Source organism: Condylura cristata, unplaced genomic scaffold (assembly GCF_000260355.1).
Source record: "Condylura cristata isolate star-nosed mole 26May11 unplaced genomic scaffold, ConCri1.0 scaffold00028, whole genome shotgun sequence".
Classification (NCBI taxonomy): Eukaryota; Metazoa; Chordata; class Mammalia; order Eulipotyphla; family Talpidae; genus Condylura; species Condylura cristata.
Window position 1 is genome coordinate 18,091,617 of NW_004567129.1, and position 14,774 is coordinate 18,106,390.

The 14,774-nt window shown below is 48.2% G+C and overlaps 2 protein-coding genes across 2 annotated transcripts in view; both read right to left on the reverse strand.

The window, feature by feature from the left end:
• Window positions 1-5,667, reverse strand: part of LOC101619398 — an 8,476-nt gene extending 2,809 nt beyond the window's left edge. Inside the window, exons 1-4 of the mRNA XM_012730474.1 lie at window positions 5,649-5,667; window positions 5,096-5,327; window positions 4,917-5,040; window positions 3,370-3,528 (exon numbers count right to left, since the gene is read on the reverse strand). Of these exons, the coding sequence (XP_012585928.1) occupies window positions 3,370-3,528; window positions 4,917-5,040; window positions 5,096-5,327; window positions 5,649-5,667 (534 nt within the window). The remainder of the gene's footprint in view (window positions 1-3,369; window positions 3,529-4,916; window positions 5,041-5,095; window positions 5,328-5,648) is intronic.
• A 249-nt stretch (window positions 5,668-5,916) lies between these two features.
• Window positions 5,917-14,774, reverse strand: part of CKLF (chemokine-like factor) — a 12,650-nt gene continuing 3,792 nt past the window's right edge. The window contains exons 2-4 of the mRNA XM_004690236.1: window positions 10,836-10,994; window positions 8,056-8,151; window positions 5,917-6,033 (exon numbers count right to left, since the gene is read on the reverse strand). Coding sequence (XP_004690293.1) covers window positions 5,917-6,033; window positions 8,056-8,151; window positions 10,836-10,994 — 372 coding nt within the window. The remainder of the gene's footprint in view (window positions 6,034-8,055; window positions 8,152-10,835; window positions 10,995-14,774) is intronic.

A 14,774-nucleotide genomic window follows, 5' to 3' on the forward strand; every position in this document is an offset into this window, starting at 1 on the left:
ACTGCTGAGGGGAGCAGCGGGCGGGTCAGGAGAGGTCTGCCGCGCCATGTGGGTCACCTTTGGGGCGGGGATCGAACTCATGCTGAAGTGGCTTTAGCTTCTCAGTGCTGTATTTTAACCTGCTGCGCCACCAGGGAGGGCCCATCAGTCTTTTCTTAAAGGGAACAGGAAACTGAACATGAAAAAACATAGACCCCAAACTGGCCCCCCGCAAAGAGGATTCTTTGAAGTTTGTATTTATTTATTTTTATTCTATTTTTAAAACAGATTTATGCATACAAGAACTGGGGTGTAGGCCAGAGGTGTAGAGGGGTGAGAGGATTCACCAGAGACAGAGTGGGGAGCAGAACAGGCCGACTGATGAAATACACTGCCAAGGGGACCAGTAGGTGAGACAGGAGCGGTCTGCTGCGCCACGTGGGTCAGCTCTCCGGCCAGGGATCAAACTCAGGCCACAATGTCTACAGATTGCCTCAAAGCGTTGCAACCTAACTCCTTATGCCACCAGGAAGAGCCCTGAAGTCTTGTATTTAAATTTTGCCTTTTATTCCATTATATATTTGTCTTTAAAATAAAATTTTAGGTTTATACTATAACTTATTTAATTCTATGCCCAAACAGGTAGAGGTTGGGTCCACACATCCCAAGGTGAGAGGACATGGAGGAGCAGACAGACATTCTGGAATGAGTGTCTGTGCTCTTGACTTCTGTTCTTTCCCAAGACGTGGCCAGAACTGAGTCAGCCCTGGCAGCGAGGGGCTACTTATGTCCTTCATTCCGGCTTCTGTACTGAATCCTCTAACTGCTAGCCCAGTCTGCATCGTTGTCTGTGAAATAGAGTGAGGAAGAGTGGTGGGAGCAGCCTCAGGGTGGGGGGAGAAGCAAAAGCCCAGGGCGATGTAACCTTGGATGTCTAAATGGGACGTCTTAAGTCTTCAGATCCGGTGGCTTGGCGTGGAGGGGTGGGGGCTGGCCCTGCCAGCCGGGTCTCGAGCGTCACCGTGCCAGGCCCCGTCCCCCAGGCAGCCTAGAATTACCATAGTCGTGGCTCCCCTTTTAAGAGGATGCAACTAAGGCTCAGGTGGTTTATTCAATTTTCTACACAGGAACATCTGTGCAGGGTGGAGTCAGAACTCAAGTGACTTATTTTGGTTCCTCTCACGGGACCCCAAAGGAGGAAGAAGCAACCTGTCTCCCTGGGCTGGGGTGCTGTGTCCATCCTTGGCATTTCCTGTGGAGTAGGAAGGTCAAAATGGCATGGAGTATAAATAAGGTGAGAATGTTGCTTTTTTGGGTCGAGGAGCTCTCTGGGCCTGCCAGCTCCTAGCTCTCTGGCCCCAGGCGTGTTTTATGGCTCCTCTCTGCCAACGTGCTCATTTAAAATATGGGAATGAGTGGGGTTCACTGGCTTGACCTGGGAGTTAAATGGCCTGATGAAGCTGAAAGCATCTGATCACGGGAGCACTGGGAGTGGACAGTGGGAGTGCATAAAAAAGTGGGTGCCTCTGACATGTCTCCTCAAAATGTGCACAGGCTTCCTGCTGACTCCTGGTGAGACCAGTGAGCAGTGAGCTGCAGGGCGGAAGGTGGCTTGCTGTTAGTCGGCTCTGTTGGGGGCGTCTGCTCTCTGGGCACCTGGAGGCTGACACTTGCAGGGAACATGCAGCAGAACTGGGGCGGGGGACGGACACTGGGGCCAGGTTCCCAGGCGAGTAGGGTGGGGCAGGTAGCCGTGTGCTGCTGTGCAGCCAGCCTGACACCTGAGGACTGTGTAAGCCACTATATTCCGAGGTCTGACTCCCTGGCCGTTTGCTGACCCCGTCTCACAGGCCCCCGGGCGCCCACTGTCCAGTCTTCCCCACAGACATACCCCTTGGGGAGCTACTGTTCACCTCATTCCTAACGTGTCGCTGCAGCTCACATTTCTTGAGCACTTGCTGCGTGTCATGTACTGTGCTGACCGTCACCTCAGCTGAGTCTCATTATTGTACAACAAACCTTCATTATGCCCAGTTTACAGATGAGGAAGCCCGGTGCTGCTCAGGCAGTGAGCCGCTCTGCCTGTGACTGTCTTGACTCCGTGCCCACGGCCTTCTCTCTGACTAGCCTTTGCCCTAGTGCTTTGGATGTAGACCTTCTTGGGGCTCCATGGTGGTGCAGGGGTTAAGTCTCAGCACTATGAAGCTATCTGTAGCCACTGCAGCATGAGTGTGATCCCTGGCCAGGGAGCTGACCCACATGGCGCGGCAGACCTCTCCTGTCTCCCCGCTGCTCCCCTCAGCAGTGCATTTCAGTCCATCTGCCTGTTCTGCTCCCTAATCTGCCTCTGGTGAATCCTCTCATACTCCGCACCTCTGGCCTACATCCCAGCTCTTGTATGCTTCAACAAATTTGTAAAGAAAAAGAAAAAGCTGCTACAAGGAAGCAGAATGTGGAAGAGGCCTGAGTGAAGAGAATAGTCCACAGGGCAAAATAAAATGACAAAGTCACCCAATTCCCCTGATGGGCTGTTTTTCTCTTTGGCCACTTGTAGTAAGTGTTTATTCTGGGCCAGTCATTGTGCTGTTTGCCTTCAACACACTGAAGTGTTACAAGAATTCAGTCACTTATCAGGCTTTGTCTTTGCTGAATTTCCCCCAAGGGGAAACTGAAGTTCAAGTTCACACAGGAGCGAGGGGCCAGGCCAGGGACTGGGCCCCCAGAACTGGTCTTCACCAGTCTGTGAGGATGCAAAGCATTAGGTTCCATAGTAAGCAAGGTATGTCTAAACCCCGAGGGGTTAACTTTGGGGAGTTTTCAGTTGGTAAAGAATCTGAAAATTCTGGGGAAAGTGGATCAAAAATGGGGGTGCAGTGCTGTTTCCTGAACAGCCACCATATGGCACCCTACGGGAGGATGGGCCCTTAACATTAACACATGTAAAGGCAGACTCCTGCTGTCTTTTGCAGTGTGTGTGACAATTTTTTAAAACTCTGCCATGTCAACTCTTGGGTTGTGCTTTTTTCTTTTTGAAGGGTGAGGGGTTGCTTATACTCTTTTAAGAAGGATACAGTTTGGAAAGTAGAAGCATCTGCTGTTTTAGGTGAGAAGTGTGTTTACCTACAAAACGTGCTGATTAAAATTTTCCTTCTCTGGAAAGTACCATTTGTGTGGGACTGTGACACAGTGACAGGTGTGTGTGACTGTCCTTGGACAGGAGGGCCAAGGAATCTTTCTGGTGGGAGGGGAGTTACCGCCCAGCGCAAAGCCTGTGAAAATCAGCTCTGGCCTTGTCCAGATAGAGGGTTTTGTTGTTTTCACTCCAGGAAAGCCCTTACCCTGGGGCCTGAGGGCACAGCTTTTATTCGAATTATGAAAAAGAATACTTACAAGTAAGGACCAGTCTAAACAAATCAGCAAGTGGTGAAGGGTTAGCATATATATTAGAATAAAAAAAAGAACGATGCAGATTTCCAGCACGGTGATTGCTATATATGATTCATGGGCTTCAGCAGCAATGAAACAAATCAATGCTCCTATGAGAAGACCCTGCGGTAAAAGAAACAGGGTTTGTTATAATGGACACAGACTAATTTTTAAATCCATAAATTGTAAATGGATTACATTGCAATTTCTGTATTGTTTTGAACATTTTTATTATTTCAAATATCTTATATTTTTAAGAAATGAAATAATGAAAAGAATAAAAAACTGAGCACAAATCTGTTTTTCTTCTCTCCCAACCTAATCCTAGGGTTAGGTTCTAGCCTCGCTCCTTAAAAATCACCATCGTTAGCAGGGTATATTTCATGCCAGAAAGAAGTATGTGTATAGGGTCCTTCCTGGTGGTGCAAGGGATTAAAGCACAGCACTATGAAGCTATCTGCAGCCACTGCAGCATGAGTTTGATCCCCGGCCAGGGAGCTGACCCACATGGCACAGCAGATCTCTCCTGTCTCACCCGCTGCTCCCCTCAGCAGTGTATTTCAGTAAACCTGCTTGTTCTGCTCCCCACTCTGTCTCTGGTGAATCCTCTCACCCCCCTACACCTCTGGCTGTACCCCAGTTCTTGTTTGCCTGTACCCCAGTTCTTGTATGCATAAATAAATAAATCTTTTAAAAAGAAGAAGTATGTGTATGCCCATAAAGTGGAGGAGATATTGATTCTGATAGTGAGGCAAAAGCCCCAACAGCCTTTCCAAACAGCTGCTGATGCCCCCAATGTCACTTTGTTGGGAAATAAGCACTTTCATATCGTGTCCTTGCCTGGCCTAGTACCCCTGTCACTGTTCATCCTTAGCTATCCCAGGTTTGTCTTGGTCAGGTTCCCCCAAGCTAAGCCTGCTGGTATTTTTTTTTTTTAAGATTTATTTATTTGTGCGTACAGATCTGGGCTACAGGCCAGAGGCTCAGGGGCAGCGAGAGGCTTCACCAGAGACAGAGCGGGGAGCAGAACAGGCAGACTGACAAGTCCACTGCTGAGGGGAGCAGTGGGTGGGTCAGGAGAGATCTGCCGCGCCATGTGGTCACCTCTGGGGTGGGAATTGAACTCATGCTACAGTGGCTTTAGCTTCTTAGTGCTGTGCTTTAACTAGCTGCGCCAGCAGTGGGGGCCCCGGTTTTATTTTTTTCCCCATTTATCTATTTTACCGGTCAATTCTGTTCTTTTTATTTGCTCATTTACACATTTCTGTCGTTATCATCACGGCTTCCTAATTCTCTTAGGGAGAGAAAATTGCAGAAATTTAAAAGGAGGAAAAGTCAAATTTGGTAGTAAGGGTTACGTGTGTGAGCGTGGGGGAGGGGCAGGAACGCCAAGGCCCATCGCAGGTGAGCAGCGCAAGGGAAGTGGGGAGCTTCAGAGCGGCTCAGCCCCCCAATATGCATCCCCCAGGCGGAGGCCAGCCCTCATCCTCCCGTGTCCACCCTTGGCTCACCAGTCTCAGGATCTTCAGAAATCCGGTGGGAGTGAAGAAATAATGCTTGATGCTGTCCCTGAATTTGCCCGGGACTTTGGCCCGTTCCTCCGCACGCTTCTGCATGGCATTCTTGTCCTCTGTGCTTGGGGGCACAGGGATCGGCTTTTCTATGGGTCTGCCTGGGGGTGGGAGGACACCCCTCGGCGGGGGCCCGGGCGCCCTTGGCGGTGGCACAGGCGCCCTTGGCGGTGGCACAGGCGCCCTTGGCGGTGGCACAGGCGCCCTTGGCGGTGGCACAGGCGCCCTTGGCGGTGGCACAGGCGCCCTTGGCGGTGGCACAGGCGCCCTTGGCGGTGGCACAGGCGCCCTTGGCGGTGGCACAGGCGCCCTTGGCGGCGGCACAGGCGCCCTTGGCCCCACGGTGGACATCTTCAAGGGTGCGGTGGACACTGAAGGCTCAGGATGCCGCGGAGGCCAGCCACGCACTGAGCGTCGCGGACGCAGGTGTTCCGAGCGGACCTGCGCGGCTTGGGGTCTGCGGGCCTCGGGGTGTCGGGCTGGCCTGCGGCTCTGCACCTGCACCGTGGCGGTGGTAACCAGCGTCCACCCCCAACGGCCGCCCGCCTCCTGCAGCACGCGCACGGCTCTCTGCACCCGCCAGTGGGCAACCTCAGCCCTCCATGGAGCCCCCTCTTCTCTCGGGGTGCGGCCTGGGAACGCAGTGTCTCGGGCTGCCTCCAGCTGCCAGACCCCTGGCTCCAAAGACCATCTGCAGGCTGTTTCAGTGTATTCTTTTCTGCCAGGTCCCGAGCTGGGGAAAAGCCGGGGTGATGTGGGTACTCTCCGCCCACCCGTGGAAATTCCGGCGAGGGGGTACTCTGGGCAGAGATACCTAAATCTCTTCCTCGGACTCCCACACTGGGCAAATTAAATGAGAACTACTACAGGAAATGTGTAAGAATAAAGTACTCTGTTTAATACTTAGCCTCGACTAAAAAGGAATCTAAAACTACAACATTTAAACTCTGTTATGCGCAGAAGTTTTCTTATAAGGGCCACCGGGATTAAATAGAAGTTTCCGGTAAATAAGTGCTGCATCCACAAGACAGGACACTGATGTCAGGAATCCAAACACCTGGAAGCAAAGACACAGTGTCAGGGGGTGGCCATGGCGGGGGCTTGCATGGCCAGGGGCTGCCGCCCCCCACCCCCATGGATGGATGTCAGGGTCGTTTTAGTCTCATTCCCATGTTTCCCGGAAGCCCCCTAGAGAAAGGGAAGAGATCATGTCAGTGAGCAGCGGTTATGTTCCGGGGGATTTCTTGGCTTGCTCCTGGGTGTGCTGCCGGCAGCGGGATTCAGTTACTTCCCCACTGCAAACCCAATTGGAGAAAGGGTAAAGTTAGCACTAGCTCAAGGTTAACCCCAGGCAACGGTAAGGGCTCAAAGCTCTGGAGAATGAGAGTGATGCGCTGGCCCAAAGCTCACTCTCCAGGACTGGGCTGTGGACTCCTGGCTGCGGCCACGCAAGTGGCAAGAGGCTGTCTAGGCCTTCGGATGAGAAAATCGAGATAAAGGGAGTAAACTAGTTGAACATGGACTTCTAGTATCTGAGGGCTGTTTGAGAACTGGTGCCCTGGGCTGGAGAAAGGGGGGGTCCTTCTTCAGGGGCGTTGAGTCCCCGATATCCAAGGGCCAGGAGGCCTCACTGCCTGGCTCCAGACACCATGGCCTCTGCCCGTGAGACACTGAGTCCTCCTCCCCACCCTTTCCCTCGTCCTCTGCCTCACTCCCGAGAGCTACTGTTCTGCTGCCGTGTCCTGCAGTAACTGTCAACAGCTGTTTGCCCTTTTGTCTCCTTTTGAAGCTCTAAGCAGCTCAAGGGGAGGGTGCGGGTTCTAGTTCAATGTCCCCCCAAAGCACCGTGCCTCAACCATGTAGGCCACATCATCAAAGATGTTCCAACAGCCACCCTACAAAGCTTAAAAAAGTGCAATTTTAATAATAGATTTTATTTAGTTTGCTATATCCAAAATGTTACCACTTTAATATGTCACGACTATAATACAGTTATTAAACATTCTACTTTTTTTTTTGGACAGACTTAGAAATCCAGTGTGGGTTGCACACATGCACCTCGTCTCTATTCAGACCAACTCCACTTCCAGTGCTGGGTGGCCACACGTGGCCACACTTCCAGTGGCAGTGGCTGCGGTGGCCAGCTCAGCTCTGTCCTTGAAGCACCAGTGCCTTGGTGCCCCTGAAGAATGAATCAGTCCTCTGCCTGCTCCCTCTTTCTCAGAGACACAAGATTATATTCAAAGACGACAGGGGAAATTGCTGTTCTGGTGATATGTAGTTTCTAGAATAATTCCCATCCCTCATGAAGTTGCTCAGTGCCTAATAAGGGAGATAAAAACCCATGGGTTCTGACATATGTGGCTGGCCGACAGTGGTCAGCCCTTCGAGGTAGCCTCTACCATGAACAGACAGGGAAGGAGGAGGGGGTTTACTGAGCACATTTGCATCCGCACCCTAGATCAGAACCTAGAAAAGCCAACCTATTTTGAATCCCCTATAAGAAATCTCAGAAGAATATTAGCTGGAATGACACTGTTTTGACGCTAATTTTTGGCTTGCTTTCCAGGAGAAAGTGTGATGGAGCTAATTTGCTCCTCTCTGGGCAGTGTTCAGAACAACCCTGAGTTCAATGCTCTGGAAGCTTCTTACAACCATTCCCTTCTCATGAGGCATCTGTTATATTCCCTCTGAAGGAGAATCTGGGTGGTAAGTGAATAAGCATCGAACCAAGTTTTCTTGACATCTATGTTCTTTCTTGTCATCTGAGAAACTCACCCAAGTTTCTCAGAGCTGAATGTTGTTCCTGGTTCCAGCAGCCTTTCTCTGTCTAGTCTAACCTACATACCTCTGAGAAACGTGTAGGATCATCTTCACCTGACTCACTTCAGCTTTACTGTGAGATTGTACTTCTTCACCCTGATCAGGGTAAGTCTGCACACATGAAAACGGGCCTGTAGGCTCTAGCTGAGGCCCCTGGGAGGACTATGGTATAGTTTCCTGTTCTTATTGCTATGGTCCAAGTCTATCAGAATTCTGGTCAAACCAGCAGGGAGAAACTGGAAAGACCCCCACTTACCCCTCCAAGGACGGTGGGTGTCTTGGTTTCTGGTAGCAGTGCCAACACAGCTATGACTATCATGAATGTTACTGTGACTAGGGAGTTGACAACATCCTGAAACACAGAACACAAAGATGAGGTTTCCCTGAAGATCACCAAAAATAACAACAACACAAAAAACAGCCAGCCCGTAAAGACTGTGAAAGTTCTACGTCATGAAACACATGTATTTAGTGATCATCTTGTAGGTACCAAGCCATAGTAAAATGACACCTCATTGTATTTCGCTGACAGTGAAGCTTTTAGCCTGGGATGCACCTGTTATCTATGGAACAGGCTTCTTTTTTAAGTTAAATGTAGTTGGAGGGAACTTACCTGATTGGGGAAGTGGGTGATGTCTTATGTAGAAGATGCAAACTAGGCTAGCCTGGCACACTGGAAGTCAGCGCTCTCAATTTTAGTAACATGACATATGGAGCGGTCGGCACTGAACGTCAAGCAACCTTATCATATAGTTACTGAGTGACCCGGGGCTATCAGTTCTACTTTATTAACACCCCCTTTCTCTCCAGCTCTGCTATTAACCTTCATTCAGGCCTTTATCATTTTGTATCTGACTATGGTGGCAGACTCCCAAGTGGTCGGAGGCTCACCACTAGCTTTGTTCCCTCTCAAGCCATTTTTGGCAGCTGGTCATGTCACTCTCCTCCTTAAAGGATGCCACAGCTCCCATAGCTATTGGATTACAACCCAAAGCCTTGCACACACTGACCGTGTATGACCCTGCAGTCTCCACTCTGGCCCCCGTATTCACAACCCTGTAGCCCACCTTTTATTCCCCTGCAGTCTTAATAAACGCTCATAACCACCTGGGGTGGGGGATCATCCTTCTGTGTCCCAGGCCCTCCCATGCACTGTATTTCTGGTGGGTGAGACCTGCGCCCACATCAGTCTGCTGCTTCTGCTTTTCCTGCTCTGTCCTGGGCTCCAGGTGTGAGTCGTTGTGATTTGCCCCCTCTCCCCTTGCTGATGGCCTCCGCACCATCCAGGGCCAACAAAGTGCTCATATATCTTGTTTCCTGGCTACCCCGGAAGTGTTTCATTTGCAAATTTGTGTGTTGTTTTACCAAAGAACCCTTGACAGCATGTGCAATTAGTGGATAGGACCATTTGACTGAGTGACTTGCTCAGGTCAAGGGCGGAGAGAAATCTAGGTCTCCGACTGTGCCTTGGTGGCATGGTGCCATTTGTAAACAATCTCACTCTCAGTCGTTTGCTCTTCAAAGAGACGGTGACTACCCATAGGCCATGCTCCCTCTTGCTATGTTTCGTTGAACTTAGGCTTCCAAGTGTATTACATGTAAGATGTTCTAGAGGGTTATAGTTTGGAGAAAAAACATCTCTATAACGCGTGCATTTGATTAACCTTGCAATAACAACTATACCACTTTTTGAGTATAAGAGTAAGAAGATGTGAACCATATGAATCATCTCCTTAAAAGAAATTCTTGGAATAATATAACTTAGCTCTTTCTGCCTATTTTGGTCATTTCTGGAACCATCTGGACACTCCACTGGGCAATTATTTCTGATGCTGAGCATGGCATTTAAACTCTGAGGGTCTATTGAGGAAGACTTTGGTCTTTTTTTCCTAGACCTCCCTCCAATAAGGTTCAGGTCTACAGTGGAGGCCAAGTAGGAGTTTGGACAGGTCTGATGTAGATCTTACCTGTTTTCCAACTTTCCCCTTTGTGGACTGCCTCAGATTGATATTAGCCTGAAATGTTCATCACTGGCCCTCAAAAACAGTTCTAGAAGATACCACTTTAAGAGAGGCTTGTGGTCTGAGAAGTTTTAGCTTATGGCCCTGAAGGTATAGCTTCTATCTGTCAGCTGAGGTTATCAGGACTCTGGAATCCATGAGGATAATCAGGAATGCAGGAGAGGAAGACAAGTACAGTGACCAGTCCAGCCCGAGGGGGCAGGCTGGGGAGAGGCAGGGAGGTGGAGGGTGCCTTAGAAGGGAGAGTATGGCAGAGGACACCGGAGAAAGAGAGGTGAAGCCTCTTTCTTTCTTTTAGGGGGGCAGATACACTTTAATTAATACCATCAACTGGCCTATTTTGGTCATTTCTGGAACCATCTGGACACTCCACTGGGCAGTTATTTCTGATGCTGAGCCCACATGAAGCCCACATGATTAAATAAGGTTCTACAAGATGAGTTAAAATTCACCACTATTGACAACAGACATTTTATAGTAAGATAACACTGTGCTTTATTCAGTGTCCCGAATTATTTTGATTTTCCACTTAACGATCAAGGATGTGCAGAGGCAGATACTTGTGTATCTACCCCCATCTCTACCTCAGTTTTGAGGCCACATCAACATGCATTTAAAAGGAGAGTTAAAAAAAAATAGCAAAGAAAAAAAAAGCAAACTGGAAAGAGAAAGAAAACAAAAGGGAAATAAAGATTAAGAAGCGCCATTATTTTATTAATCATGATCTTAAATTAAACATTTTAAGACAATCTACACTTAGTGACTGCTTCTAGCAGATGGGAGAGTCACATCTACTGATGGATGGTACTCGGAGAATTTATACTCCCAGGCTGCCCGATTCCCTGCCAATCTCTCTCAGGGGCCAGGAACACATCAGCTGTGGGTAGAGTTCCTTCACCCCAAGCCTGCTGAAGACTGCCTTAAAGGCTTAAACCAAAATTAGTAGCATTTATTACAGTGTCTTACATGTCAGGAAAAGCTGTTCCTAATTTTAATGAGGAAACTGAACACTTACAAGCAAAGGCCAAAACAAGAAGGTCATATAGCGATCGAGTCTGAGCATATATAAAATCACGAAAAATAAAGCAATGACAACTTCAAATCCAGTGACAACAATGTATGGTTCAGGTGCTTGTGCGATAATGAAAAAGACCATTGATGTCACCGTTAGGGCCTGGAAGAAAAAGAAATGATTATTTAATCACCGAAAGCAAGTTTAAGCTGTAAAAATGATCATTTTTAAAAATAAATGGGTGGGCCTCCTTGGTGGCCTAGGCTTTAAGTCTCAGTGCTATCACTGCTACAGAATGATCTGGATGCCTGGCCAGGGAGGTGACCCACATATGATGCTGTGGACCTCTCCTGACCCGCCCGCTGCTCCCCAACAGTGCACTTTGTCAGTCTGCTTGCTCTGCTCCCCTCTCTGTCTCTGGTGAATCCTCTCACCTCCCTCACTTCTGGCCTGTACCCCAGTTTTGTATGCATAAATAAATAAAATCTTTAAAAAAGGGGGCTTCTACTCCCACCTCCACCCCCACCCCCACATAAAAGAGGCAAGACCAATGTAATACTATTACTTATATATGTTGCCATGATCTTTTTCCATTAAATGTTTTCTTTGTCCTCAATTTCTCCTCCTGTACTAGCTCCTTTCTTCCGAAAAATGTATCGAAGTTGTCTTCTCTTACACCTCAAACACACACACACCTGCCTTTCATCCTGTTCCCCGGAGAGAAACTCTTTCTCTATTTCATGGTACAGCAATCTTCAAACAAGTCTGTGTACATTCTGTTTTAAACCCTTATTGTCTACTCACCACTCCTTACGCTAACAATCTGGAGTCCACTGTCCAGTTTAAACTGAAGAGTGTCATGAAATACACTGGGGAGAAAAAGCTTACAGCTGTCAGAGAAAAACAGTTCTCTGAAGGACCCTCCTGTATTGAAAAGAAACACTAATTCTGAGACTTCACTTGTTACATACTTCCTCTTACCTAAATACAATGCAATCAGAATTGGCAATTTAATTGAATAATAATTTAAAAAGACCTGAAAATTATTAACCCAATTTCCTGATTTTCAAATAAAGATATGGACCATAAAAATGTTAAGTGAACTTAAAGGCAAAAACAAAAACAAAAAGCAAAAAAACAACGACCTGGTGCAGGAGCACAAAAGACCAGGGGGGAAAAATAATATCAATGAACAACTATAGACCACAGTCATTTTAGGGGGGTGGAGTGGGAAACGGGATCAAAAATGGCGGTGGGGGGGGTAGTGCGCTGAACTATGGTGATGGCACACAGGTGAATTGGTGGTGGGAAGCCCACGGGGATTACAACTGAGATGGAAAAAGGCACAAGATGATGTAAACATAACTATAAAAAACAAACAAACAAACAAACAAAAAAATGAGCTGGTAGGGCCCAGAAAGTGTGTCAATGTCACCATGCTGGGAGGAGACGGCCCCAGCCAAAGTGATTCTCGAAATTCAGTTTTGTCAGGTCTTCAGTTGCTAGATTGCTACGATCAGGCTGTCAGTTGATGCCACAGACATACTCTTTATTTATTTTTTTTTTAGATTTCTTTTTTTATTCATACAGAACTGGGGTACAGGCCAGAGATGCGGAGGGTGAGAGGATTCACCAGAGACAGAGTGGGGAGCAGAACGGGCAGATCGACAAAGTCCACTGCTGAGGGGCGCAGCGGGCGGGTCAGGGGAGGTCTGCCGCACCATGTGGTCACCTCCGGGGCAGGCGGGGATCGAACTCATGCGGAAGTGGCTTTAGCTTCTCAGTGCTGTGCTTTAACCCGCTGCGCCACCAGGGAGGGCCGGCCACAGACATACTCTTAAAGCTGCACAGGGTACTTAGTCATAATTCTTCCAGTTACTTTATTAATGTGAAAATAACCACTTTCCCACATTGAAATTGGTCAGTTTGACTCAGTAGTGAGTGTCTTGAGTTACTAAGTAACTCGCTCTTTCCTTCAGCAACATGCCTCAGGCCAAGATCTTCTGCTAATGGCTGGGATACTGAGGGTCACTCTCTCAGTCCCTATCCTCTGTAAACTTTCTGCACCATGGAATTTGGCACTGCTGATGAATTCAACTTCTAGAAAACTCCCATGATTTCAGTCACGTGGCGTTTCCCCCAACCCATATTTATAGTCTGGTATCTTCTCTAACCCCTGCCCTCTGCTTCCAGTTCTTTTCTGTCTCCCACTAACAACATGCACATTTCTTCACCACACTAGCAAGCTGCTTTTTTTTTTAAAGGTTTATTTATTTATGCATACAGAACTGGGGTACAAGCCAGAAGTGCCGGGGCTGTGAGAGGCTTCACCAGAGACAGAGTGGGGAGCAGAACTGGCAGATCATCTAATTACACTGAGGAGGGGAGCAGCGGGCGGGTCAGGAGAGGTCTGCTGCACCATGTGGGTCAGCTCTGGGGCGGGGAATCGAACTCACACTGAAGAGGCTGCGGCCAGCTTGCAGTGCTGTGTCCTAACCCAGGAAGGGCCCACAAGGTGCTTTTACTAAGATTACCAATGATTTCTGAATTGCGAAATTTAATGAACATTTAAAAATCTTTATCCTACTGGATCCCCATGACTTACTGGCTGTTGGCAATCCTTCCCCTACCTTTCTGCTCCTCTTGGCTCTCCTGTTAGGGTTCCTGATTTTTCTATCTCTGCAACTCTTCTCTCTCTGTGGGCATCTCTCCTTTTACCCAGCCTTTTACAATGCTAGCATTCCTTCAGCGTCTGTCCGCCATCCACTGAGCAGTCAGGTCTCTAGCCCAGGACTAGCCTCAATATTTCGTTCATCAGTATCTCTCCGAATAGCCCCCAGGTGCCTCAGATTCATTGCACCCTGGAGTCACTGTTTTAACTGGCCACCCATCTTACATGCACTCTAGAAAATCACTGCTAACAACAACAGCCCCTCAATTTCCCTCCCCACTCCAGATGACCATGATCAAGATACTACAGTGAAATACCTAACGCGCGAGTTTATGCATTTCTCCACCTGCTCAAAATCCTCTGGTGGCTCCTGATGGTCGTCAGAGTAGGGGCTGCCTCTCATCCCAGGGCTCACAGTCCTGCACGAGTAAGCTTCATGAGCAGAGTTGCCTCACAGGCTAATTCCAATGCTCAGTTCTCAGCCCTCTTCCTCCTTGCATCGGTAATAACCGACATAATGGATCATTCCCTCCAGAGTTTCTTCACTTGGCGTCCAGGATACCATCCTCTTGGTTTCTCTGACCTTCCTAATTGTGCTTTCTCATTCGTTGCTGGTTCATCCTCCTCTCCCAGCCTCTTAATGTTGAAGTGTTGCTGGGCTCAACCCACGGTCCAGTTCTCTGTTCTATCGATGATTATCTCTTGATGAACTCTTGTGATTTTCAATTCCTCCTCCGAAGTGTCAATCTCTCTCTCAGAATGTGCCTTTTCTATCTTCCAAATGCCTAATCAGTATCACCACTTGGAGTCTAATGACATCTCTAACGGGACAATGAAATCCGAAATTCACTGTCTGATCCTCTGTCGGTGTTTGCTTCACCTCAGGCTTCACTGGATGGCAACTCCATCTTGCCAGTAGCTTAGGTCAAAACTGATGTTATCTTGTATTCCTCTTTTGTTCATACCATAGCTTGCTCGTCAGCAAGTTTTGTTGGGGCTACTTTTAAAATACACCCCCATGGGAGGGAAATGCACTGGACTATGGTGATGGCACATGGGTGATCTGGTGATGGGAAGCCCATGGAGGTTACAACTGAGATGGAAAAAGGCACAAAATGATGTAAAAATACACCTCCATTTTTTTTATCATAGTTTATTTTTATATCATTTTGTACCTTTTTCCATCTCAGTTGCAATACCCTTGGGCTTCCCATCACCACATCACCTGTGTGCCATCACCATAGTCCAGTGCACTTCTCCCCCCCCCCATT